This window comes from Scylla paramamosain, chromosome 9, assembly GCF_035594125.1.
Source record: "Scylla paramamosain isolate STU-SP2022 chromosome 9, ASM3559412v1, whole genome shotgun sequence".
Taxonomy (NCBI): Eukaryota; Metazoa; Arthropoda; class Malacostraca; order Decapoda; family Portunidae; genus Scylla; species Scylla paramamosain.
The window spans coordinates 3898618-3924201 of NC_087159.1; the positions used below are offsets into that span (position 1 = coordinate 3898618).

The window sequence follows — 25584 nt, forward strand, 5'->3', positions numbered from 1 at the left end:
GCCGGCGGGAGGAAAACGAGGGAAGGAGTAAAGGAGGAGTGGGTTGAGGATTACAAGATGGGAAGGGGAGAGAAGGAGAGGGTTACGTTAAGGAGAGCTGAGAGGGCAGTGAAAGGGGAAGAAAGTGGAAAATGAGAGAGAGAGAGAGAGAGAGAGAGAGAGAGAGAGAGAGAGAGAGAGAGAGAGAGAGAGAGAGAGAGAGAGAGACTCACTACTATTCCCCTTTCCTAACCGCGACGCCGGCATAGCACCCTCCTCCCCCAGGGGCCTGTAATGGAATTATCCCCCTCGAAAATTGTTGAGGGAGCTGCGTGCTGGGTAATTAGCGATATAAACTGGATTAGCCATCTCGATCCCCTCCCCTCCCTTCCCCGTCACCTCTCTCACCCTCCCGGCCCCCTCCCACGCCCTCCGCCCCCCCCGCCTTACCTCAGTGGCATGTAATGTGAGCCCCCGCATCATGGGTTGTTGTTAGCAGGAGGAGCAGCAGCACGGAGGGACTGAATAATGGCGAGGCACTAAGCATTAAAGTTTGATAGAGCGAGACAGAACGACGGACTTGTAAAATAGATTGATAAGGAGACAGGGAAACTCATACAAAGTGGACAAAAAACGATCGAACGCGTGCACACAAACACACACACACACAACGTAAATATTAACATGAATGTAAAAAATATTCTTGATATGAATCTAATAAGTTTGACAGCTACATTTGGAATCAAGAAAAGTACTTTCCAAGTTAAATATTTTACGAGGAATCTCAATGAACTAAAGCGAGGCAATTTATGTCCCACGTCTGTAACAGCTGGCAGCGATTAAACACATTAAATGGTGTGATAAACGCTGATGAACTCAACGAATTATGAATGAAAGTAAGAAAACAAACTTAAATCTTATGAACTAGGAAAAAAATTGTAAAGGATGAATTTTTTTAAATTAAAAAAATAAGGGTGATCTTTTTAAGGCTGACTGGAATACTGGAGTGTAAGAGAGGAACGTATTCTGGCCTCGCAACATTTCCCGGGCAACAAATTTATCTTATTTATAAAATCTCACAAGACATGCCTTCTGCCTACTTTACTTCTGAAACTTTCCCTATGGAAGTCTACGAGTGGAGGGGCAGGAGAGGGTAAACATAGTGACCAAGGAAACGGTGCTGATTTGTGTTACATTTATTTCATTAGTCACTCGCAGACAGACACTGGGTGGTGGCTTCCTGGGCTGGATGTGTCGGCGGTGTCCCTGAGCAGTCGTCGTCGGGTGGGTACTGTATTCATTGTTCAGTGTCTCGCGCTTGGCTGTTCAGCGTCACGGAAAACAAAACCAGTATACAAAATCCCATTTAAGCAGCGCTGATGGAGGGGAAGGAAGACGCCAGTGCCGCCAACTGGTCCCAGGCACCCGGGGAGCGGCTGGTGTGGCCGCCTGGACGTCGTCACGGAGCTGGTATGCTGTGGCTGCCCCGGAAGATCATCTCCAGGACAAACGTGGGCTGATTGGGGGCCTGATGGCTGCCGCGCGGGCATCTTCCACCTGCAACGGATATCCTTGGCGCCCACTCCTTGCCATCCATGGCCCACACGTCCAGCGTCATTCCGTTCGCTACTCGCACCTCGCCCTCCTTCCTGAACCTGAAAATTAAAATCAACACAATTTTGCCCGGCTCCACCCAGCCTCTATCAGGTACACCCCACCCCGTCTACTGTGCCCCCTGTACATCACTCACCTGTGAATGCCTTCTTGGGAGAACCAGGTGATGAGACCGCTGTGGCCGACAACGTAAAGATGAAGGCCCCCAGAGGGAGTGATGAGGAACCTGGCCTCGCTGGGATCCTCCAGTTCCAGTTCCTGCACCGCGAACAGCTGCGGGGTGTGCGGCAAGCCGGACAATCTCGGCGAGGGGATTTCACTCTTAACGAGAGGGCCGCGGTGGCCCAGGGGCGTGAGGCCGTCCGGGTTGTACCAGTCAACCCTGCAGCAACGCGTGAGTGCGTGATTCAGTACACAAGACTGACTATGACTAATTCGATCAAAGCTGTAGAGTCCACGGTTCCAACAGCAAACGATTAACTAAGTTAAATTTCCCCCCACCTCCCCCAAAAAAAAGGTTTAAGTAAATATTTTTCGTGACTGTTCAGAACTACGCAATGTGTCATTAGTATATTTAAATAATATTCTGCATCTTTCTATGTAGAAGGTGATTTTACCGAAATACTTCTCCGAGGAATCTTTACTTACTTTAAAAAATAGGATTGAAAAATTCATGGAATTAATGTGGAGAGAAAACAATTATTACAATGAGTAACTCCCGTGATGGAGGCTGAAGTGTGCGTCACGCCGCTCCAGCGGCAATGGTGGTGAAAGCACTCAATGGATGGAAATTTTCCTCGTTCAGTGGCGACACGAAAATTAATCATGTGAGCTAAGAATACCGTTTTTTAGGTAAGATTACCGTTTTCAAAGTATTTAAATCAAGGACAATTAGTACTTCGGGCAGTCCAGTGTGTGAAGACTGCACGCAACATAATTCACTTACTTGTAGAGACACACGTGTCCCTCCCTCACTCCCAGCCTGTCCTCCGTCACCGCCGCAAGCAAGAGGTCGGGGCCGCGGGACACTAACTCTACCCACACCACATCTTCTAGCAGTTCTTCCTGCGGCAAAGACGCGAGAGTGAGGTCGCAGCTGCAACATCACGAGCATCACACCCTTCCATTCATTATATTCACAAACTATGCACATCATCCATCCTTCTTTTCAACTTAGGCGAAAGCACACTCGTGTGCACGCACCTGTATCAGAAGAAACTTGCCGAGCTTCGTGTCATAATGGAAGAGGTAGATGCCGCCACCCTTGAGAGCCGTCCTGCCCGGGTCCGCCACGGCGAGGGCCAGGCGTCTTCTGCCAACGGGAGGCGTGTGCTGCACCACAGACACCTGATATCGGCGAACGTGGAACACCTTATAATACTACAGCATTCATATTGGTTATGCAATTATGGAATATTTCTCAATTTCTGTACTAGAAGAAATTCGGCAGGAGTGTGTTGTTTAATGGAAAGAGGAAGTTAAGTGAGAACAGGGAGCGGAGAGAAAAAGACGTGGTGTGGGGTGGTGAGAAGGTGGGGAGCAAGGCTGGTGTTGATAGAGGCGGGCCTCCTTACCTTGCTGGGTCGCGTGAAGTTCAGTCGCTGGTGCTCCACAAACATGCCCGCCTGGCGCTCGCACACCACCACCACATCCGTGCCCCGCGCCTCCACCACCACCAGACACGTACTCGAGGCTTGCCCCAGCCACACCACCTGCCGTACCAAGATAGTTTATTGACGTGTCGCTGCACCAAGTCCCCCACAACACTCGCACTAGTCTCAGCCTCAACGAAGACCACAATACACTACGAACCCCGTGTATCATCCAGGTGTCAAGACTGCCAACACATCTCTCCCTTCGTTACCTGGAGAAACACCTGGAGGAGGGTGTCATCACGAGAGGCAGCTTACCTGGATGTCCAAGGCGCCAGGCACATTAAAGGCGGCCCTCAACACGGCTCCCTGCGGTGTCACCTCCCACACATGCAAGTCATCGTCAGTCGACACAGCCTGGGAGAGATCGGAGCGGCAAAGCCAAAGGTCATCATTACGCTTCACTCCAACACATGGAAGTCTACTACACGCGGAATGATCTGTCACTAACACGAACAAACGGAGGCACCTCAGATATGGTGGCGTGGCCTGAGGCGGCGTAGTAGACAGGTGCGGTGATGTCCTCGAGACAGGCGTGGGTCGTCACTATAAAGGTTCTGCCTTCCGAGATGTAGCTCACTAGTCCTGTAGTGCACCTGCTTGCTAGGGTCACATCTGCAAGCGCATCCACGCACGCACGCATGAACACATGTAAGCACGCACGCACGCACGCACGCACGCACGCACGCACACACACACACACACACACACACACACACACACACACACACACACACATTTAAAAGATGTACAGTTCAGTGTGTTGCGTCCTAAAATACTGCTCTAATTAACAGTAAATCACAGGCTGATCTGAACAAAGGTCATGCCACTAATCGGGAAAAACAAGCAGTAGATGGAGCCTCACCGGAGCCTTTGTAACGGTCGGTGTCTGGCTCCCGCTGCAGGACGGGGACATTGCTCTGACTGGAGACAAGGGCCAGGTGATGGTGCTGCGGGAGGAGCGTCGTGCTGACAGGGCCCGATATCCCCTCCAGACTGAGGGGAATCAGCCTTTCGTTGTTGCTGTCGAATTCCTGCACAACGCGCCATCCCCAGTACTGCTGCACTCGGCCTGCGGGGACACGGCAGCCGATGCTCAAGTGGCACAGGAACAGTTTTCATGGCGTCAAATGCATTAAGTTAACTGGTGGTAATGTCTAACTTTCTCATTAAGCTCATGCGGTTGTATCATTTTTGGTACAGAACACTGTGTCAAGGGTTTTCTACGATATTCAGTAATCTACACTACTACCTACATCACGCTGAGCGAGGCAAGTAACTTAACCGTGTATTCGTGTTGCAGCCAAGGTTACAACAACAGCAGTGATGCAGGTGATGGACAGATGGACACCAGCACCATGACATGCCAGTGCAAGTGCCCACTGTTACCTTACAGTACGAGTAAGCTGACGCAGCCTGAGCAACCCAGTAAGTCTTGGGTGCTCGGTCTAATCATGGCCTCACCTTGCAGGGCCCGCTGACTCCACACGCTGAGATTGTGGAGGAGAGAAAAATCGAAAAAAAATGATCTGAAGTCGCTGAAGATCGGGACTGGTGTGGAATCTGAGGGGTTGAGCCTGACAGCTTCCCGGAACATCACCACGTCCTTGAAGATGACGGGCGCCCGCACCACTGCAGATTCCCCAAGGAGAAACTGAGGTTGGAAGGGCGATGAAGACATTTCAATAAGGGTCTAGTATGGTGTTACGGCGGCATAGTAGAAACAAAGCAGATAGCATGCGAGGAAAACAACAGAAGTATGCAGTGCCCTCCCCATCCTCCTCCATGTACTCACCGCCCTTCGCCACGCGTCCGTCAGGTTGTGGCCATTGAAGAGGCCGTCCAGGGCAGTTACCACGGGGCTCACCACACTAGCTCCTGCACGAAAACATGTGAAAGCAATGGAGGAAAACACAATGCATAATAACAGGTTTTTTAAAATGTTAATCTTAAGAAGACGAAAATCACGAAATGAAGCCGCAAACTGCACTAACCCCACTATCACTTCCCCGCACCATTCCCACACACTAATTACCTTCAATAAGAGAATAAAAGAAAAATGTCAATGACCCTGTGATGGCGTTACGTCATACAAAAGACGAGGACGCACCTTGGGTCTGGTGGAGGACGAGGTTGCCGCTCATTGTCTGGGGTCCGACAAGGGTCATGACGTGGCTGGTGGTGATCTTGACCCCGTCTATCAGACCACGCACTCTAATCTCGGCCATCAAACATCGTATTAATGACAAGCACACCGCTTAATGTTCTTTATGGTTCAGTTACTACAAAGCAGCACAAGACAACCTGCGAGCAACAAACATCATCTAAACCTTTATGTATACTTCATTGATGGGTTTCGTGTCGTGCGCGTCCACCTGCCTTCCACACACAACATAATTCATTACTGTCTACTCTCAATACATCCCTAACTCCTTGTCGTATCTATTTCTGCTGTCTTCCACCACTACCTAGGACAAGGTTATTCTGAACCTGCTGACTGGTGCCTTGCTCGCGCCCATTCCTGCATCCTGTACAACTTTATAATGCAACAACTAATGAAAAGCTTCACTCTTTCATCAATAACCTCTGGAATGGTCTTTTTTTTCATAAAAATAAGGCTCGCGAGTGAAATAGTCAAAGAATGTAGCAGCGGCACACCAACCTGATATTGTAGTCAGTGTTATCCACGATGACGGGGCCGGTGAAGGTGGTGAGGCCGGGGATGTAGCCGCAAGAATTTCTCGACACCCAAGCATGCAGAGAGAGCGACACATCCACGCCCTGAACAAGACTGAAACACGAGTGGCTTAATTCAGAAACTTTCTCGGTAATAAGGCAGCAGATTGCTGATACTTACATGACGGTTTCAGTGATTGGCTTCATGGCTGTTAAAACTAAAATTGCTCCGAAGCTTTCCTAAATATGCTACAACGAAGTTTGCGCACCATATACGATATCGCACCATATACGATATCGTACCTATTTTTTTGTAGATTTAAGTCCCCCATAATTTCAAAGTCTTGTCCCAAAGTTTTAGGGGCGTCCACGATGCAGGGCTCCGCGTGGCGACACATATGGGACATCAACACACCATTCACGCCTTGGGAGGTGACCACACTACCGCTCCCTGCCGGAAAGCCATCATGTGATTCACCAAAATAAAGCTGAAGGCAATGATGGTGCACTGGACGGTCACAACCTTACCACGTACGACAATACCTTCATTAAATATCGTGCAACTAAGAATTAGTCACGTCCCGATCTCGACAGCACAGTACCTTGAGCATGAAGGGTGTTGATGCTGGGGTGACTGGTGAACACCTGCGCGCCGTCCGCCAGCAACACTTGCCGCAGATTGCTGCTCAGCTCGTTGTTCAGGGACGAACTCTAAGAAAGAGAATTTCCACTCAATCTCTAAGAAATATTTCCCCAAGAAGCTACGGAAAGATTTCCCCTTATGATGCAACTACTAATTAACAATAAATCATGCAAATTATTCCTAAATAAGTGTGTTGCGGTATATGGGGTTCATGTCATTGAGGGGAACCTACAAACTACAGGAATAAATTCGCTCCTTCGCTGTTGTCTTTTATGAGAAATCTCGAAACACGTCTGCTGCCTTACTACACTTACTCAGTGCCGCACCCACATCGGCAGACGACTGTTTGTTGCCTCACCGTAACATAAAACCTTAAAGCAGGGGTTCTTAACCTTTTGATGGTTCCATACCCCCCAATGGATTGTCGAATATGGTCCCATACCCCCTTCACTTGACTGTTCAAATAATTATCACCAATCCTATTATTTGCCAGTATGTCTTCCAGATACGAGTATTTCAATCGCTTGAATTTACTGTACTTTAGATACGGATTACTAGGAAAAAAAAACATAACCATTGATAATTTTATTATTTTTTACTGAAAGCAAAATTAATAAAGTTATAGTTCCGTTTTATTATACAAAAAAAAAAAGAACAGAACATAAATGTGCAAGTTACCGCTGTCATGTACGGTAGCACGCGCATGGCACTGGCAGAGGGGGAAACTACCAGTGCCCAGAAATCGAGTCCCAGACCCCCGGCCTTTGGTTCCCATACCCCCAAGGGGTATGGATACCCCCGGTTAAGAACCCCTGCCTTAAAGCAATCATCACAGAAGCCTCGAGCACGAGAGATCAGTGCATGGAGACAACAACTCCACCAACAACCACAACCACCACCAAAACCACCAACAACTCCAATACCAACGACGACGACGGCAACGACAACAACCACCTCATTACTTTTTTTTTAAATGCGCTGTCTCATGAATGGACAAGACTCATGACATACATCTAAAAGTTGCTTACTCACGTTGATGACTGGTGTGTAGAGATTTCCCTCAATTTCCAAGTAACTGAAAGAGAAGGAGCCCGTCAGCGCCTGCAGCACGTCGCATTGCTTCTCGAACAAGCTCTTTCTGAAGTCCTGCATCTCCAAGTTGTTCCACTGTCGAAAAAAAAAAAAAGAATAAAGGCCTGCGGTTGCCTGTATCGCGCTACACCGAGAATGAGGAGAGATTTTTGAAGATGAAATAATCACACACACACACACACACACACACACACACACAAAAAAAAAAAAAAAAAAAAAAATCATAGAATTCCATCCACTAACCAGAGCACACCTACCGCCACGATCGCATTGAGATTTAACAAAACAATTGCTTCAAAGAATATCGTTATCGACACTTGCGTGTCCGTATCCGCCAGCCAATACTGCGTGGCAGTCTTCGTCGTGATCTCGTGACCTGACAGGAACACTGAGGCGGCTGGAAAAAGGTTCTTCACCACCACCGTGCCTGCGGGCGGCAATGTGACATTAATTGTCATTATGAAGAAACCATGATTTTATAGCAGAGCATCAGTGGCACTAGGTAGATTTGGTAAGCTCCTCTCGAGACTCAGACACACCCAAACCCCACACGCCCGACGCCTTACCTTCAATTGTCAGGTTTAGGAAGGGAAAGTAGGTGCAGTCCTCGCCAGAGTTTGTGGAAGTGAGGTTACCGGCGATATGCACATCATTCAGGAAGATCTTGGCGGCGGTAAATACTATGCTAGACGAATGCTGGAGCAGGGCGTGCTTGGAGAGGTCCCATCCCTGCACCAGTCCCCCGACTGCCACCCACGCTGCCTCTACATGCCCTCCTGCGCATCACGAACCACACTTTATGAACACCCACTTTTTACCCTGGATTCCGATGCGCTCGTCTTTATTGTTACATTTATGAAATGTTGAACACGGCTCCCCACAGAAATGTGCATCACCGAAGCATAAACTTAATTCACAGAAAATTAGAAGATAACTTACGGAATGTGAGGGGCAAGGGAAGGGTGACGGGCCATGTCGTCAGGAAGGTTTTCTGATACAGGCGAGTCACGTCAACATCCTGCACCTTAATTCCCTGCGAGACAGTAACTCTGTGGGAGATAATGTTGCCGATGGACACATTACCATGCAGGCTCTGGTCGGTGTCCCTAAGCAACCACCCGTCCCGGTACAGCGCTGCCGACACCCCGTCCAGCGTGTCTAGAACGAGAACGGATGAGTGAGTGGCGATTTCAGGAGGCGTCTTGGAAGGTGTTTGCATGATTATGAGAATGCCGGTGAAGCACAAAAAGTTGCCTAACCTCGGAAGAAAAGGCCAGTGACGTACACGCTGCCGGTGATGACGAGACCTGCGGTGATGTTGGCAGAGCCGCTCAGGGGAACCACGCGGCCTGTGAGGCTGGCGACGAGATGAGCGTCAAGTGACAGGAACGGAGATTTTTCCTCCTCATATGTGTGTGTGTGAGTGTGTGTAAGGGAAAGTAGGAGACGAAGTGTAGCACAAAAATTGTAAGGAATAAGCAGCCTTATATTAAACATTAGATTAGATTTAGTCCTAATATCCTGATATTTAGCAACTGTACTATTGCTGCTGCTATTACTACTATTACTACTACTACTACTACTACTACTACTACTACTACTACTACACTATGAGACGTGGATGAAAAGTTAGCACCTAGCGAGGTCCAAGATGCCGGGAACACCATGCGAATCCAGGCAGACAACACCTTGAGTGGTGACGTCTTTCAGCACGAGCAGGTGATGCAGGTGCAGCCTCCCCGCCACCACCTGCAAGCCACCTGGAGAAGCATGGCTACATTAATGACATGCTCTGCACCGCACCTCATGTACAGCCACGAGAACATGTGTATGGCAACCTATGAAAAAAAAAAAAAAGTGCGAGATTAATATCCGTATATAACAAGATAAAAAATTGTCATAAATATAAAGGTTACGGAATACAAGGAGGAAAAGGTCACCTGGGTTCGTGGTGAGGGAGTTGTAGAACAGATCGGTGACGTTGATGCCGCCGACATAGCGAGAGTCAACGGCGGCGGCCACAGTCCCGTTCTCCCGCACAGTCAATTCCTGGAAAGTCTTCCTCCCTGTCAAAATAAGGATGATTAGGTAGGATGATTAGGTAGTTTCAATATCTTCTTCTCATCGTCGGAATGCATGTCGAGTTTGAGCGATTACAAAGATGAAATGTGAAGGCGCACGTAGGTATGGAGAAAAGGCTGGTAATATACAGGATGCGAAGAAAGTCAAAATTGTACTTGTCGAGTAATAAAAGATAAAAGGGAGGTGGGAGAAAGGTAAAAAAAAAAAAAAAAAAAAAAACAAGGTAACGTGACTCACCGGTGATGACAGCGGGGTGGCCGAGCGGCACCAGGTCCTCAAGGTCCACTGCCTGCACTCGGCCTTTCTCAAATACCACCCTGGAGGGAGAGAGGAAGTGAGGGCACTGTGCATCTCACCAATCCGGAAACGCCCCCCCTCGCCTGTATTGGGTCTTACCTTTGCGTGGACACCTGCGTGAAAGTAATGGGCTGCCGCAGGACCTGGCGCGTGGCAGAGGACGTCAACGCCACACTTTTACTAAAGAGCACCAGGTCGAGGCCGTTGATCTCGTTCCGTACTGTCACTCTCGCCGCTGCCGTGACGGGACCCTGCAAAAGGTGCTGCTGCTCAGGACTTGCCAGATACAAATAACACGGAATGAAGGGGACACCTGTGTGTGTGTGTGTGTGTGTGTGTGTGTGTGTGTGTGTGTGTGTGTGTGTGTGTGTGTGTGTGTGTGTGCGCGCGCGTTTACAGCGGGAGAAACAGGACAAAAGGAAGTAGGTGTCACATGCCCTGAAGACGAAGGGATGCTGCAGCGAGTGGTATCCGCCTAGGGTGACGAAGGAAGCCGCGGGCGCCCGGTTCACACGAGACACCCTCACCGGCCCATCCACCTAAGGCCATGAACGAAAATACCTATTATGACCAATCACCTGATGAATAGATTCTTGCAACATTAATCATCTACTGTGTAAATTTCAAGAGTATTCTTATCAACTTAATGATTTAGTTAAATTAATTCATTCATAATTTCATACTGTAACTAAAGTGCCAGACTGACAGTGACAGCGGCGAAGAAGGTGAGGGTGATATTTGGGGTAGAGGTAAGAGCCAAGCCGTGCTGCTGTATCTGCGCCATTCCCATCCCTTGCACCGTGGTGGCACTCAGCCCGGAAAGGAATCTGAGGTGCCGCACCTTGTCTTTGTGCGCCGCTGACAAGGTAAACAACAGTCTTTTCTTGGGATATTCCTATCTGGCTCATATTGTGGCATTACCAAACAAAACGTTGCACTCCCCCTTCCCCCATCCTACTCACACACATACAAATATACACATTTCCAATGGAGTAGTAGATGAGAGTTGTATTTTCTCACCTATGAAGTTGACATGGCCGAGCGGTGCAGGATAGAAGTTGACAGTGTACTCTTGATGTGGGAGTGCGGAGAGAAGCAGACCAGCCCCCTCAAACAACTGGGAGAGAAGGTACCCCGCCAGGCGACCATCCAACCACAAGCCATCCCAATTCCACTTAGTCTGAGGGTCAGGGATCACACTGGTAGGGTCAGGCGGAGAAACTCCACTATCTACGGCACGATGGTCAGCAATGGCAACAATGGAGTCTACCAGGGCAAGGTTGATCCGCTGTAGGTGTTTTATACGAATATACAAAAGTTTCTGAGCGTCTTCTGCCACTACAGACCCATTCTCTTCATAGATCAGACTCAGAGAAGCCTCCACCTCCTCGGGAAGGTGACTCGCCATCAAGCACATCTGCGTAGCTTTTTTCAGATTCAAGACCTGCTTTTCTAAAATACTGGTATTGACTTCTTTACTGAACATAAGTTCGTCCTGCAAAATAATGTCTAGTGTCTCTCTCGCTTCCTCCACCGCGAAGGCCACAGCCTCGGGATCGATGGCGTGGGGCGCCGGGCACCTCTTGTTCAAATAAGGATTGAGCACCGCAACGTCTTGGGTGAAGTTCAACAAGACTGTCAAATTCCTTATCAAGGCACTGTTGGTTATAAATTCCTCACTCATCTTCTTCATAATATCAGGCATGTCCTCAGAGTAAGCAAAAGGATGTAATGTAGTTTCATAGCCAGGAGTAGAAAATTCAGGGTAAAATGCCTCAAAACAATTCAGGAGTTTTTCGGTGATTATTCTGCTTAATTCCAACAAACTTCTTAAGTACAGAGTTCTATATAGCAACCTTTCAGACCAGTAGTAGTACTGTGAGGATGAGGCAAAACTCGACACGAAAAAGAAGAAGTTCAAATCTCTCTGGAGTCTCTCTATATCCAATATGCTCACGAAACCGATGGGATCAAGTACAAATTTCTTGACCGTATCGATTAAAAATCCAAAGGCATCCAACATGGCGCCTTCCACACCAACGTCATACTCGGAGGGCTCTTTGGGATCTTTCAGCTTGGGCTGGGATCGGTTTACAATGGAAAGATAGTGATCAGTCATTTGCATACGTAGATAAAGATACAGGAGATGATCAGAATCTTGCAGGAGGTTTGGAGGAAGGGTGCTGCAGTTTTCATAGTTTAGAGAGACTGTCAAGGGTACAAGCATTGGGTCAGCGTCAGTTTGGGAGAGATGCACCTCCATGATGTTGTTCACGATGGTAAAGGGATTTAATATGTCCTCCTCCGTGGCTACAACGGTTGGGGTGTAGAGGGTGGCGGCCTCCGTAGTTAATGTCGTTATCATTACTGAATTGGGTGCTGTGCCGCCTGTGTCAGCAGGACTTATTATGAAACTCGTTTCTGTGGCTTCCTTGGTGAGCGTGTTCGGTGAAGAGTCCTCTGTGGCATCCGTCAATGTTGTGACACTGGTTTTGGTTGCGTCCGTTGCGGAATCTGGCGTTTCTGCTTTTGGTGTCGTGTCTGCATCTGTAGTGTCAGTGTCTGTTATCCCAACCACTGTCTGCAGTCCCAAGATGGCACTTAAATCGATAGTTCCTTCTAACTCCACGTTTACGCTGTCTGTAGATTCCGTGGTCTCTTCCGTTATTTGCAGTCCTAAAATCTCTGCTAAAAGGGCGGTGACTTCTGCGTTTACTGTTGTGGTAAGTCCTAAGATCCCATCTGTTACATGGTCTCCCTGTGCCGTGATCCCATCTGTTGTTTGAAGTCCTAAAATCTGAATTAAAAGAGCGGTCTTATCTGAGTCTACAGGCAAGGTGGTCTCCTCCTTCACTGTCGTCTCAAGCTCTCGGATCTCCGCTAAAAATTCAGCTAAAAAGCGAGCAGAGAGAAGTGCACTCTCGCTTGACGAAGAAGCCTCCGAGACGTATAGTGGGGCTAAAGTTGTAGAGCTGGAAGAGACTTCATCGGTGAAAGCAGTAAAAGAGGACGAGTCCACATTGGTGGAAGAGATTTCAGTGGTGACGGCGGCGAAAGAAGAAGAGGTTTCACTGGTGGATGATGTGTAGGCGGAAATATCTTCAATGTTGTCTTCTCTGCGAGACAGTGGAAGGGTGGAAGAATTTTCACTGGCGTCCTCAATTATGGAGGGCGAGAGGGAGTCTTCAATAATTGAAGGTGGGAAGGTGGAAGAGGCTCCACTAGTGTCCTCAAGGATGGAGGGTGGGAGGGTGGAAGAGACTTCACTGGTGTCCTCAATGATGGAGGTTGAGAGGGTGGAAGAGGCTCCACTAGTGTCCTCAGGGATGGAGGCTGGGAGGGTGGAAGAGTCTTCACTGGTGTCCTCAATGATGGAGGCTAAGAGGGTGGAAGAGATTCCACTAGTGTCCTCAGGAATGGAGGATGGGAGGATGGAAGAGACTTCACTAGTGTCCTCAATGATGGATGCTGGGAGAGTGTAAGACTGTGTAGGAATGGTGTCCTCAAGGATGGAGGCCGGGAGGGTGGAAGAGTCTCCACTGGTGTCCTCAAGGATGGAGGCCGGGAGGGTGGAAGAGTCTCCACTGGTGTCCTCAAGGATGGAGGCCGGGAGGGTGGAAGAGTCTCCACTGGTGTCCTCAAGGATGGAGGCCGGGAGGGTGGAAGAGTCTCCACTGGTGTCCTCAATGATGGAGGCCGGGAGGGTGGAAGAGTCTCCACTGGTGTCTTCAAGGATGGAGGGCGGGAGGGTGGAAGAGTCTCCACTGGTGTCCTCAATGATGGAGGCCGGGAGGGTGGAAGAGTCTCCACTGGTGTCCTCAATGATGGAGGCTGGGAGGGTGGAAGAGTCTCCACTGGTGTCTTCAAGGATGGAGGCTGGGAGGGTGGAAGAGTCTCCACTGGTGTCCTCAATGATGGAGGCTGGGAGGGTGGAAGAGTCTCCTCTGGTGTCCTCAAGGATGGAGGCTGGGAGGGTGGAAGAGTCTCCACTGGTGTCCTCAAGGATGGAGGCTGGGAGGGTGGAAGAGTCTCCACTGGTGTCTTCAAGGATGGAGGGCGGGAGAGTGGAAGAGTCTCCACTGGTGTCCTCAAGGATGGAGGCTGGGAGGGTGGAATAATCATCATTGGTAGAAGCTGCGAAAGTGGACGAAACTTCAATATTGGACAACGTGAAGGTGGAAGAGCCTTCACTGGTGGAAGCAGCGAGGATGAAATAATCTTCACTGATGGAGAATGTGAGAGTGGAAGAATTCCCACTGATGTCTCCAATGGGGGAGGCTGGAAAGGTGGAAGAATCTTCAGTGGTGGAGGCTGGGAAGGAGGAAGAGTTTTCACTAGTGTTTTCAATGTTGGAGGATGGAAGAGTGGAAGAATTCTCACTGATGTCTTCTCTGGTGGAGGCTGGAATGGTGGAAGAGTCTTTACTAGCATCCTCCGTGATGGAGGCTGGGAGTGTGGAAGAGTCTTCACTGGTGTCCTTATTAACTGAAGGTGGGAGGGTGGAAGAGTCTTCACTGGTGTCCTCATTAACTGAAGGTGGGAGAGTGGAAGAGTCTTCACCGGTATCCTCAGAGATGAAGGCTGGGAGGGTGGAAGAGTCTTCACTGGTGTCCTCAATAATTGAAGGTGGGAAGGTGAAATAATCTTCACTGGTGTACTCAGGGATGGAGGCGGGGAGAGTGGAAGTCTCTTCACTGGTGTCCTCAATAATTGGAGGTGGGGCGGTGGAAGACTCTTCACTGGTGTCCTCATTAACTGAAGGTGGAAAGGTGGAAAAGTCTTTACTGGTGTCCTCAGGGGTGGATGTTGAGAGGGTGTAAGAGTCTTCACTGGTCTCCTCAGGGATGGAGACCTGAAGGGTGGAAGTGTCCTCGTTGTTAGAAGTTGGCAATGTGGAGGGAGGTTCGGTGTCCGTTACTCCATAACCTGTAGAGAAATAATCACGTGTCAACTCATGGGCCATAATTTACATGTGTAAATAAGGCTGACAAGGTGGCACTATCTAATGAATCACATAGGTTGAAATAACATCAAGATCTACAATTAAATACTTAACTGGTATTTTATGTACTCAAATTTCTAGAAGAAAATTATTTTAAACTAAAGTTTTACCTGTGTCAGATGCTTGCCTCTTGATCCTCGAGGGAATGAATCTGGAAGCAGTTCCATGCAATTGTCTTCGGTAAGTTAAAAGCATCTGCTGATATTCCTCACTTCCTTCAGGCGATAATCTGCAGACGACTGCTGCGTACACCTGTTTTCTCAGCTGTCCCTTCTCCGACACCGACCGAAGAAGCTGACCAAGGAGATATTGTACCACCCCGGCCTTGAGCATTTGGGAGATGTGTGCTGGTAGCTGCCTCATTTCTGTAATGATCGCTGAATACCGTGAGATGGTTTTCAAGGCTTTAAAAACTGTCAGAATTTCTGGGATGCAACTCATCTGCATTTTTTTCTTATCTGGAAAATTCTTTTGGAATCCAGGACAAAACAACAAACAATTACGGAGGAATATTTCAGAAGGGAGGTTCTCCGACTCATGGTTGCTTGTAATGTCTATCAAATAGTCTAGAATGAGCAGATCACGTCTCGTTGAGTCATCTCTCTTCATGTTCTTTATCATTAGCAAGTCATCAGCATCCAATGTAACTTTTTTGAGTTCCAATTTTTCCTTAACCAGGTAACTCTGGATGTTACCTATGAGTTCTGTTACAGTATCGGTGTAAAACTCGTTTTGTATGAAGACGGTTGTATTGTGCCACTTTATTGCATCCAAAATTTCATGGAGTTTAAGATTACCATTGTCTTCGAGGGAGAAAATAGCACAGTCGACATTTTGCATCAGTAAATTGAAAAAACTCGGATTCTGCCCAGGAGCCAGAAAGTGCACTGGTTGTACCTCTGTCAGAAAGGTTAGGAGATCCTGAGCGGCGGCCACTCCTCTTAGGGCCAAAAGAAGCGCCTCTATGCGGGTAGTCCGTGTTTCTGGCCTTCGATTCCTAGGTAACCCACAGTTCCCGCTCGACCACCGCCGATGGCGAGTGTTGGCACTTCTGTAGCTAGGAGAGTTCTGCTCCAACAGGTGCAGCGAAGTGAAGGTTTTTGGTGCCGTCACTATCTGATATCCCGAGAGCAGCAGTACGTCCAAGCGACCTTCGGTCACCTAAAGAAAGGCATAAGTCATCAGCATCAACTCTCCCTCCGTTTTTACTCTAGTTGCTGCTCGTGGCCACCAGGGATGGAAGCAGATCAAGGAGTTGTTTGTTACTTTGACAATACCTTCAGACTCCTTATAGGTAACCTTTGCATAACTGCGCATAGCCTACAGGCAACCTACCGTAATACTGTGGAACTTCTGCAATATGGAGACAGAGGTGGCCCGCACGTGGCTGAAAGCAGCTGACACCAGAGTGTACGAGTGATGGCTGCTGTTCAGGAACACCTCGACGGGGACACGCACTGTGTTGATGCGTCCTTCTATCGCCATGTAAGGAGCTGCAAGCTCGCCCACCTGGTGGCCACCTGGACGGATTACATTGACACACGGAGAGAATGAACGTCAAATATCACAGTAGTTGTTTTACAAATTGTCACTAACAAGTCGCTAACAAATGTAGCTTATTCACAAGAAGGTGAATCAAAACGAGTTATAAAATCACTAACTGATCGAGTACTGCAATGTGTTTAAGGGTCTGATTTTCATTGTTTGTACAGTGCTTGACGTTAATTTTGCAAAAAGAACGTTTTGGGTTTCATAAATATTTAAAGACAATAATAATCATAACTTAATATCTATCACAAATAACAAAGTATATATGTGAATGTTGTCATGCATGCGAGTTAAAGCTTGTTCACAAAAGAAAACATTGTTTTGGAAACAGTTTTTTGGAGGAAGGAAAGAGTTTGCGAACATTTTGGAAATGTTTGCAAACAGTTTGGAACATGTTTGGAAAAGGTATGGAAACCATCTGCAAGTAGTTTGGAAAATGTTTGTAAACAGTTTGATTGGAACCTTTCTGGAAACTTGGTTTCCAAACAATGTTTCCTGGTGTGGACAGGCCTTTAGGCAGCACTGCTGTGCAACACATTCATTACGCCGGTACACTGTCACACAGAAAATAGTGGCGAGTGATTACTGGTGAGTGAACTAACAATACACTCTGAGGTGGTTTTGTGTATACCACTGTGGTGTGTATGTGGCTGAAGTGCTGCCTCTCACGTTTTTTGATGACAATTTTCTTTATTAATCCTTCCTAATGATAGGCTTTATAGGTATTCAAGAAATATAATAAAAATTACAATTGTGATATCCGTATGAAGTAGTAAAGACCACTTCACTCAGCGAGTTATGAATGTATGACAGTAGCCAACCAGCGTTCGGTTTACGAAATAGCGAAGGCTCTTGCACCTTACTTGGTTCAGCTTCAGTGAGCATGCTATAATAATGGTGTCCAGCTTTTCAGGGCAATCCAAGATTTTACAAATTTTACCTGATCGAGTGCAAAGTTCTTCATTCTACACTCACGAAGGTCAGACACCTTTCTCACTCACCTGTGACAACCTGCAATCCTGCATAATCAACTCTGATCACGTTTTTAAGGTCGAGAGGCAAGCTGACATTGACCTGCAGGTTCCCATGGTACGCCAAATTGCCCATCACTCTCACAATACCTGCAAGACCAGCGACTGCTTAGTGGCGGTCATGCACATCCCTTTGAGACGTTGGTGGCGGCAGCTCTCTGAGTAATACTTATTGGATTTCGCGATTTCGTAAATGTTACACACTTCTAAATACTAAGTGTTAGCTTCATTTGACGATTATCAATGTGAGAATCTTATTAGTGGTTGTTTCGTATTCTTCACTTTTATAAGACAAAAAGATAATGTCTAACACAAAATAATATTGTACATTATTAAACAACCAACCATTTACGGCGTGACGGGCGTCCTTCAAGACCAAAGAGGAAAGGAGCGGTGAAAGTGGAATGCTGTTGATGGTGACCACCTCCAGGGAAATGACATTCAGGTACTGGCAGGTGAGTGACCCTGATAGGAAAAATAGTAGTTAGTGTCTACCACCACCACCATCACCACCTTTATCCTGTATCCTATCCCAGTATGTTAAGAGAAATGGTATCAAGCATTAATTTAGGAAAATATGTACCATTTAGGTATTGGGAATCATCGGCGATAAGAACAGACTGTGGAGTGATCACAACTCTGTCCACGGTGACAGCGACCAGACTAGCGGCACGGATTGTGACACTGAAGCTCACGTGACCAAAAATGGTATGGTGGCCACTCAGGGTTACAAACGAGGAAAAAGGATGACCCCTCAGGTTCACTACCTGCGCCGCAGCCTGTAGACATGGGAACAATGTTTAGCCTAACACTCTTCTTCTGGGTCACGTGGTCACAGCATTCTCCATCAGATGTCACTCCTGCACCACAGACGTCCCACACCACAATTCCTTAGTCAACTTACGCTGGTGCCTTTTATGTCTATCAAAACATTAAATCACTACATTACTGTACACCGCATACTCAACAAACAGTTTTGGTGCAACACTACACAAAGACTGGCGTCGACAGGAGCACCTGAATCTCCACGTGAGCCAGACGGAGCCGTGCCAGATGCTGCAGACCGGTTCCCTCCAGCATGACCGCGTCCCTCCACGACACCGCCCGCTGGTTGACGTCACGCACATACAAGCGTTCCGTTGAAGCCGAGCCAGCAGACAGGTCAAACAGATGAAGGCCACCTTTGTACAAGAAAACAAATCCATGAGCCACCTTGGTACAGGAGAACAAGACCCAACAGCGTCACCTTACCTGCCAACTGCATAGGTGCGAGCGAGGACACTGATACTCCACGACTGGTGTTATCCTGATTCGCATCATGACCTCAAGAGCTCAAGGAACTAAATAGGTTATTAGAGTGATAGCTATTATCATTATTGTCAAAGAATATTTAAAAATAATGAATAAAATATTAATTATTATTATCATTATTATTATTATTATTAATATTATTATTATTATTATTATTATTATTATTATTATTATATCAAAGTACTTAACGATATTAAGCAAGTGGGATCAAATGATATTTGTGAATTCTGTGACAATATGGTAACTATGGAATTTCTGCACCACTCTCCATTCCAGTGCCTCCGGGCTTCTCTCCTCTTCTTCAGCTTCTTATATATTTACCTGGCCAGGTGACAGGATCGGCGAGGCTGACCGCAGTGGAGATTTTTTCCACCGCCTGCTGCACTTTCCTTCCTAGAGACAGCAGCGCCTGGGTGATGCCGCCGGTCATGACTGGCAGGTGCCTGCTCGTCGTCCTCTCAAACACCTGAGCGGCAGCAGAGGCTAATGTTCAAGAATCCTAGTCGGTCTAAATTACAATTACATCAGACATCATTTACCAGTAAACAGCAGAAGCAATACCTGGGTGACCGAGCTGGCGAGGCCGGCGGTCAAGGATCCCTGGATGGTAACGTGGCGAGTGAAAACGTAAGTCTGATTCGTAGCCGCCTGTATCCCGCTTACCAGCGAGGCCACCAGTTCTGTCTCCATGGCCTCGCCCAAGGCCGCCACACACCACGCCTGATACTCGTCGTGAACCTCCTGTGGCAGCAAAGAATGAGAATTTGGGATGTTCTCCAAGTACAAATAAAGGAGTAGCAGCAAGCCGTGATAATAAATGTATGAATGAGACACGAGCAGGAAGGGATCTGAAGGAGTGTGCAGGATGACTGAGAAAGAAGAAATGTTTTAAGGAAAAAAATATAAAAAATAAAATTATTTTTTTATAACTTTCATCATACGAGTCTCCTCTCATTACGTAATGCATTTTATAATTCATAGAGGACTCCTTCAGCTCACCTTCAGCCAAGTGTTCTTCCTGAAGATGAGCCTGAACAGGTCAAGGGAGTGGAACAACGAGTTTTGGTGCTCCAGGCTGGACACCGCTGCGGGAAGGTGATCAAACAAAATATGACAAACCTGCGATTATTTCCTTACTCGCATTTTTTTCTGTATTCACGAAGTCAAAATTATTTCCTTCGCAATTGAGTCAGTTACCTGATCTCCCGAGGCCATTGCAGAAGGTTATATACGTCTCTCCTATGAGAAGTTCCTTCTTTGCAATAAAAAATATAAAAAAACAAAGGTACATACGTTTCGCTCCTTCAATAGCATTGCAGTAATAATCTCTAGAGGCACACACAATCTGCCTTTGTACAGGACAACCATATTTATGTTTCTTCCCACCATCTATGATATAATCCATCTCGGCTTTATCCTTAACCTGTCTTCTCTCTCACCTAACATAGCTTTTCCCGTCCCTTCCATCCATAACAGCTTCTTCCTCCACTCTCGCGTCCACACAGAAGCGTCCTCTCCCAATCAAAAACAAGTCACTCACCAAGCACGACAGTACCGTTCCAGTGGGTCGCCGCCAGGCCCGTGGCTCCTGGACCGAAGGTGCCCTCATAGTATTGTATTTTGGTGGCCACAAACTTCCATCCGTCATATTGGAACAGCTTCACACCCGCCGCCATTTGCGCCACCGCCAGAAGCACTGTGCCTTCCACTTGCACGGCCAGCCACTGCACGGCGAGCAAGGTAGGCACTTCTTGAAAGAGTACAAACTTCTTGCCGGTGAACCGATAGATGGCGGAGTTCGTGTGAGGGTTACAGCTTCCTGAGGGAACGATGACCACTGGTAACCTTTTTTTTTTCTTTTACCCACTAAGGTAAATGGATTGTTGTATCAACTAATTCCGTGGTTTTAGTCTACTAACACTCAAAGGTTACGAGCAACTACAGACAAATAAAAACTAAAGATTCATACAACAATCAGCAATAACGCAACATAGCAACTCACCTCCATCTACGTCCTCGCAACTGTTGGCCACTGCGAGGAAAGTGTCTGCGAAGCGGTTGTGTCCCAGAGTGAAGCTGGCGATGTGGAGGGCGCCTCTGGTGGGCAGCTGCTGAAAGAGCACGAGGTGGTCCTCCTCTAAGGAGTAGTGGAAGATGAAGCTATCGATGTTGCGCTGCCCTGTGAAGAGGAGAGAGGGAATTGGAGAGAAGACAGAAAGGAAGGGAAGAAAATATACGAGGAAAAGGGTCAATTCGAAAAAGGAAAATAAAATGAGGAAGAAAAATGAAAGCAAGAAGAAAGAAAGAGTATATAAAGATTATCAAACCATAAAAGTACGTGCAAAGTAAGGAGTATAAGAAAGATTGAGAGACTGACGAGTCAGAAGACAGGTGCAGGAAAAGCTGAGGAAAAGGAACAGAAAATGCATAATAATAAATAATGATATTCAATCCTCACCTTTGTTGTTCCTGTAGTTAGCCATCGCGACGAAGTGCCTGCTCCCTATGGTGAAGTGGGTGACAGCCCTGGGGGAGCTGCCTGGCAGGATGCGGTGTTGCAGGGCGTCGAAGTAGTGTTCTTTCCACTTGTACAGGTACGAGACGGAATGGTAGTTTATTCTGTGGGCTAGTACCTCCCCAGACGGGCCGTACGCCACCTTCACCTCCTTCGAGTTGGCTATCAACAGGTAGTGCTCGCCGTCCCGATTCCTGTGATGCGTCAAGAAAAACATAGATGAGAATATTCAGTTTTCCTATATGATATAATACCAAAAAATATAAGAAAGCATTATTCGGATAAAACGTAATATTCTGCCTCACCACATCTCCACGTCCACAGGGTCATCCATTTCAATGCCCTGCAGAAGCTTGATGGACAGTCTCCCTGCGCCATAAGCTTCCTCCTCCACCTGGTACACAGTTACCTCGGGAGCCGGTTCCTCTTGGATCCCATGGTTTTGCACTGTGCTTCTGACGGGCGAAATGCAAGCCACCAGCAGCACATCTTTGGGCACCACTGTGAACCTGCAGGAGTGCACGCCTGGGAAGGGAGGAGTCGATTCAACCTGTCGGAAAATGCACGATTTTTTTTTTTTTTTTTCTTCGATCGGCATATAGAGGCCGTTTTTTTTTTTTTTCAACATTTTGGCCCTGTTACACGAAATAAATATAAATAAAATCCACTGACAATGAAGATTTGTAAAAATGTTAAATATAAAAATGAGCAAGTTCAGGATATGTAGAACAAAAAAAATCATCACCGAATAATGCACAGGACATAATGTAACAAAGCCAAACATGTGACAGTATGCATTTCACTGACACACACAAGACAAAGCGTGGCAGAAAGGTGCACCACACCAGACTAGCTCGTTGTGTCGCACCTTGTAAGTCCGCGGGGTGACGGCGAATAGGGTGACCCTCTTCCTCATGTCCATGGCAGCAATAATGAGGCGACCATGCCACTGGGTCATATGGACGCCAAGTGTCGGATGCGCCTCCAGCGACAACAGTGTCTCCACCTCGTCCAGCATCGCCACGCCTGCACGACACACAACGCTCACTACTTATTCTGGAGTGAGAAGAACTGGGAACAGATGCTAAGCAGGCTGTACAGTGCTCGTGGTGGACGGAAGGAGGGCGCTTCTCTTTAAGCTTTTAGAAGGCTTTAAGGGGTCTTAGAATAGAGTTTAGGAAGGCTTTTTGGTGAGCTTACTGGACTTCACAGGAAGGTGGACTATTTCAGTAGACAGGAGGCGCGTGGCCTGCAGTTATCTAAGTATCCTTTCCACCCAAAACCTACACTTGGGAGGATCGCTGTGGGAAAATGGTATTAACTGTGGTAAATTTGTGATATAATGTTTCAATACTGGCTTGACAGGATGTCTAATGGCCAGATTATTACACAAACCACCTCAGCTTGCACATGGAAGAGTCATCCCTATTTACTGCATGCTACCGTTTTCTACACGACGAGGTCCTTTATTAGATTTGTTTCTAAACTTTAGGATTTAGTCTGGTAGGACACCAGGAGGAAACGACTGGCGACGCATTATGATTGTTTAACAAAGAATTAAGGCTTTAGATCATAAGTTGTGCTGAGGCAAGCCGAGGCAAGCAGTGAGGGAGGACAAAAAACATTGCTCTGCGCGTGTAGGGAAGGCAAGAACCATCAGACTTGTGCACGATCAAGAGGCAACAATAATACACTTAATCTGAACCATAAGAGGTATTCATCCCCCTGCCGCCACATTCCGAAGCGGCGCTTGGTCAGGTCAAGTGGCGCCGTGGCTTACCGCTACACCCAGGCAGCTTCTACTCGGCTGATGGGACGGACCACAAAAAACCCACCACCAAACTGAATTTAGACTCCATTTCCAAGCGCTTCAGACGAGCAATTTCAAAATGACAAAAGTGACGTGACGGAAAATGCTGGTGGCAACCACACCGTAAAAGTGCAATTTGTATGGCTTGCGGCGAGTGGCGAAGCAAACACTATTACGTTAGCGCTAACACAAAAATAGTGTGTGGCTGACAAGCAAGCGACCTGCCGCCAACGCCCACCCTTCATCCCTCCCATCCCATCCCTGCTACACCCACCGAATGGATCACGAATAAGAGGATGATGGACTGGATGCTCCCTCTTCGTTCTCGTCACGTTGTCGCCACGGTCGTAGTTGTCAAGATCTTCGTCATTGTCGTCGTTCTCGTTGCCTCCCGCCTTGGCTTCCTCTATTTGATGTTTGAGTTCAAAGAGATCGTCTGAAAAAAACATTTTACTAACATTAACATTTTCAGCATGTGTTGGAGCGTCAGGAGATTCCTGACACGGCAACCTTTCCGCCTCACACCGCGCCACCACCACCGCACCCACCAGGCCACGTAAAGAGAGTGACGTTGGTGTATCCAGTGACCTCTTCCTCCACCTCCTTCAACAGCCGTGCCTTGAGCGAGGCCACACGTCCCGCTGGGAGAAGTAACGACCCATTAATTAAAGAGTCCGCCACATTTTTTACGCTAACAAAGTAACCTAATATAACCCTACCGGAGGGGTTGCTACCCCCAAGCCTTCCCCAGGGAAGGGTTGGGGGTAGCATCTAACCCAACTTTTTTTTTTTTTTTAAGTAATATTGCTCATCAAATTATTTCCTTCATTTCCTTCATCTACATACTTTCTATAAAATGTTCCACAATTGTGTGCAACACTACTTTCTCCTTAAAACGGTAGTCCTGTTATAAAGACATAGCAAAAGCTAACAGACCACTGGAAGTGCTCCTTATCACGAGTGTTTAGCTCCAAATACTTAAAATGCAACAAACGAGTCTTTATTGCTCACATCAGCCAAAAGAACACATAGCACGAGGCTTTTCTGTTCAAGTCAAAAAATACTAACTTCAAAGTTAGGTGGTAAATACTTGTTAATCACTAAAGCTCCAGGATTGACCGAGGCTTGATAGGACGGAACCAAGATTCGCGCACTCGCGGACACTCACTAAAGCTGTCGATGCCTTCAGTGACGACATAAGGACGAAGTGTCCTCCAGACAGCCCTCGCAGCCGCCCTAAGGATTCCATCTTGCTTCTGGCCGTCACTGTCACCGATGTCACCTCCACCATCATCGCCTTCGTCGTATACAGCTGAGGTGACTGCCACCTCTTCGTCACTAAAATTCCATCCATTGGCTATCTGGTAACTATGAAACAAAATATCATTTCTCTTTATCAGTAATTTTTCAATACGTATTGACCGTGACTGCTTGGTTGGTGAGGGAGCAAGCAATATAATGCACAATAACTGCTGCCTCACCGTGTATGGGGCAGGTCGGCGAGGCACAGCGGCGTCAGGAGCAGCGTCAAGGTGATGAGCAGCGGAAGTCTAGGCCCAGTCATTGTCAAATGAACAGGAAGCACGGCAGGTCTCACTGGAAGGGCAGATCGGCGGGGGGTTGCCCGCTTGACTGAGGAGTAAGCGTGGAGAAAGAGTAAGGTCTCGGACCCTTTCGTGTCTCGAACCAAATGATTCACAAAATCATTAAAGTTGCTTCAAAATGTTTGAATATTTTAGCATGTCAGCTCAGAAAGTTATGGGTGTGGTTGGAGAGTCCCTTTGTTCAGGGCAGCTGTTGAGGCACGTGGCGCGTCCTGGCAGAAAAGTAGCACGCCCACTACAGGCGAGTAGCTGGAAACTCAGCTCTGCTTCGCAAATCCTCTCGATTTAAATTTGCTAATTCAGTCTAAACTGTCAGAGAGAGAGAGAGAGAGAGAGAGAATTCTTTAAAATGCAAATAATATATTAAATTATGAAAGAGGAAAATCAACAGGATGGGAATAAAGACATTAAAGACACACTTACTGTGTTTCGTTTCTCAGTCAAGGCATCAGTCATCGCACTAACCAGTGAATCAACACGTTTCGATGGAGAACCAAAATTTCTTCAAAATGCTGAACACCTCAGAACAACTCACCAACTGGTTGTTTTCTGGAGAAGACACCCACGCACTCACAGTGGCACGGGGTGGCGTGAGGAAGGACGGCCTGGCACCACGAATCAGTTTGGACATTCATTACCGCCCCCCTCCCCCCCTTCAGCAATACCATTCATAAAGCTCAGGATCAGCACTTCACCAGTTTCCTCTTCTCTATTTCCACGTCACTATG

The 25584-nt window shown here is 47.4% G+C and overlaps 1 protein-coding gene across 4 annotated transcripts; it reads right to left on the reverse strand.

The window, feature by feature from the left end:
- Window positions 1-1162: 1162 nt before the first annotated feature.
- On the reverse strand, window positions 1163-25125 carry LOC135103410 (uncharacterized). Of its 4 annotated transcripts, none has more exons than XM_064009601.1 (44): window positions 24734-25083; window positions 24421-24590; window positions 23801-23893; window positions 23527-23688; window positions 22311-22468; window positions 21748-21992; window positions 21386-21636; window positions 20930-21106; window positions 20468-20746; window positions 19927-20012; window positions 19489-19668; window positions 19249-19393; window positions 18634-18797; window positions 18200-18395; window positions 17962-18081; window positions 17587-17706; window positions 16373-16557; window positions 15148-16198; window positions 11056-14961; window positions 10742-10893; window positions 10473-10574; window positions 10135-10286; window positions 9976-10055; window positions 9597-9722; window positions 9293-9416; window positions 8916-9013; window positions 8596-8814; window positions 8223-8432; window positions 7914-8083; window positions 7597-7731; window positions 6524-6632; window positions 6225-6372; window positions 5908-6036; window positions 5356-5459; window positions 5041-5123; window positions 4710-4899; window positions 4111-4317; window positions 3715-3860; window positions 3504-3602; window positions 3168-3305; window positions 2797-2940; window positions 2540-2658; window positions 1730-1975; window positions 1163-1634 (listed from the first exon to the last, which is right to left on the reverse strand). In XM_064009601.1, the coding sequence occupies exons 1-44, from the start codon at window positions 24814-24816 to the stop codon at window positions 1439-1441; spliced, it is 11397 nt and encodes a 3798-aa protein (XP_063865671.1). In that variant the 5' UTR covers window positions 24817-25083; the 3' UTR covers window positions 1163-1438. The 4 variants fall into 4 exon arrangements, with proteins under 4 accessions (XP_063865671.1, XP_063865670.1, XP_063865672.1 ...); XM_064009600.1 differs by having other exon boundaries at window positions 24421-24620; window positions 24734-25082; XM_064009602.1 differs by lacking the exons at window positions 1163-1634; window positions 1730-1975; window positions 2540-2658; ... (3 more) ...; window positions 3715-3860; window positions 4111-4317 and having other exon boundaries at window positions 4715-4877; window positions 24421-24620; window positions 24734-25115.
- Between the last annotated feature and the right edge of the window lie 459 nt (window positions 25126-25584).

What these genes read in the sequence shown, in the direction of transcription:
- LOC135103410 (XM_064009600.1), bottom strand. Translation starts at nt 24,816, where the DNA reads ATGACTGGGCCTAGACTTCCGCTGCTCATCACCTTGACGCTGCTCCTG. An exon ending in GAACGGTACTGTCGTGCTTG is followed by an intron (nt 20,013 to 20,467) that starts GTGAGTGACTTG and finishes ACCTTCCCGCAG; the next exon opens with CGGTGTCCAGCCTGGAGCAC. An exon ending in CCACCCCGCTGTCATCACCG is followed by an intron (nt 9,723 to 9,975) that starts GTGAGTCACGTT and finishes TTATTTTGACAG; the next exon opens with GGAGGAAGACTTTCCAGGAA.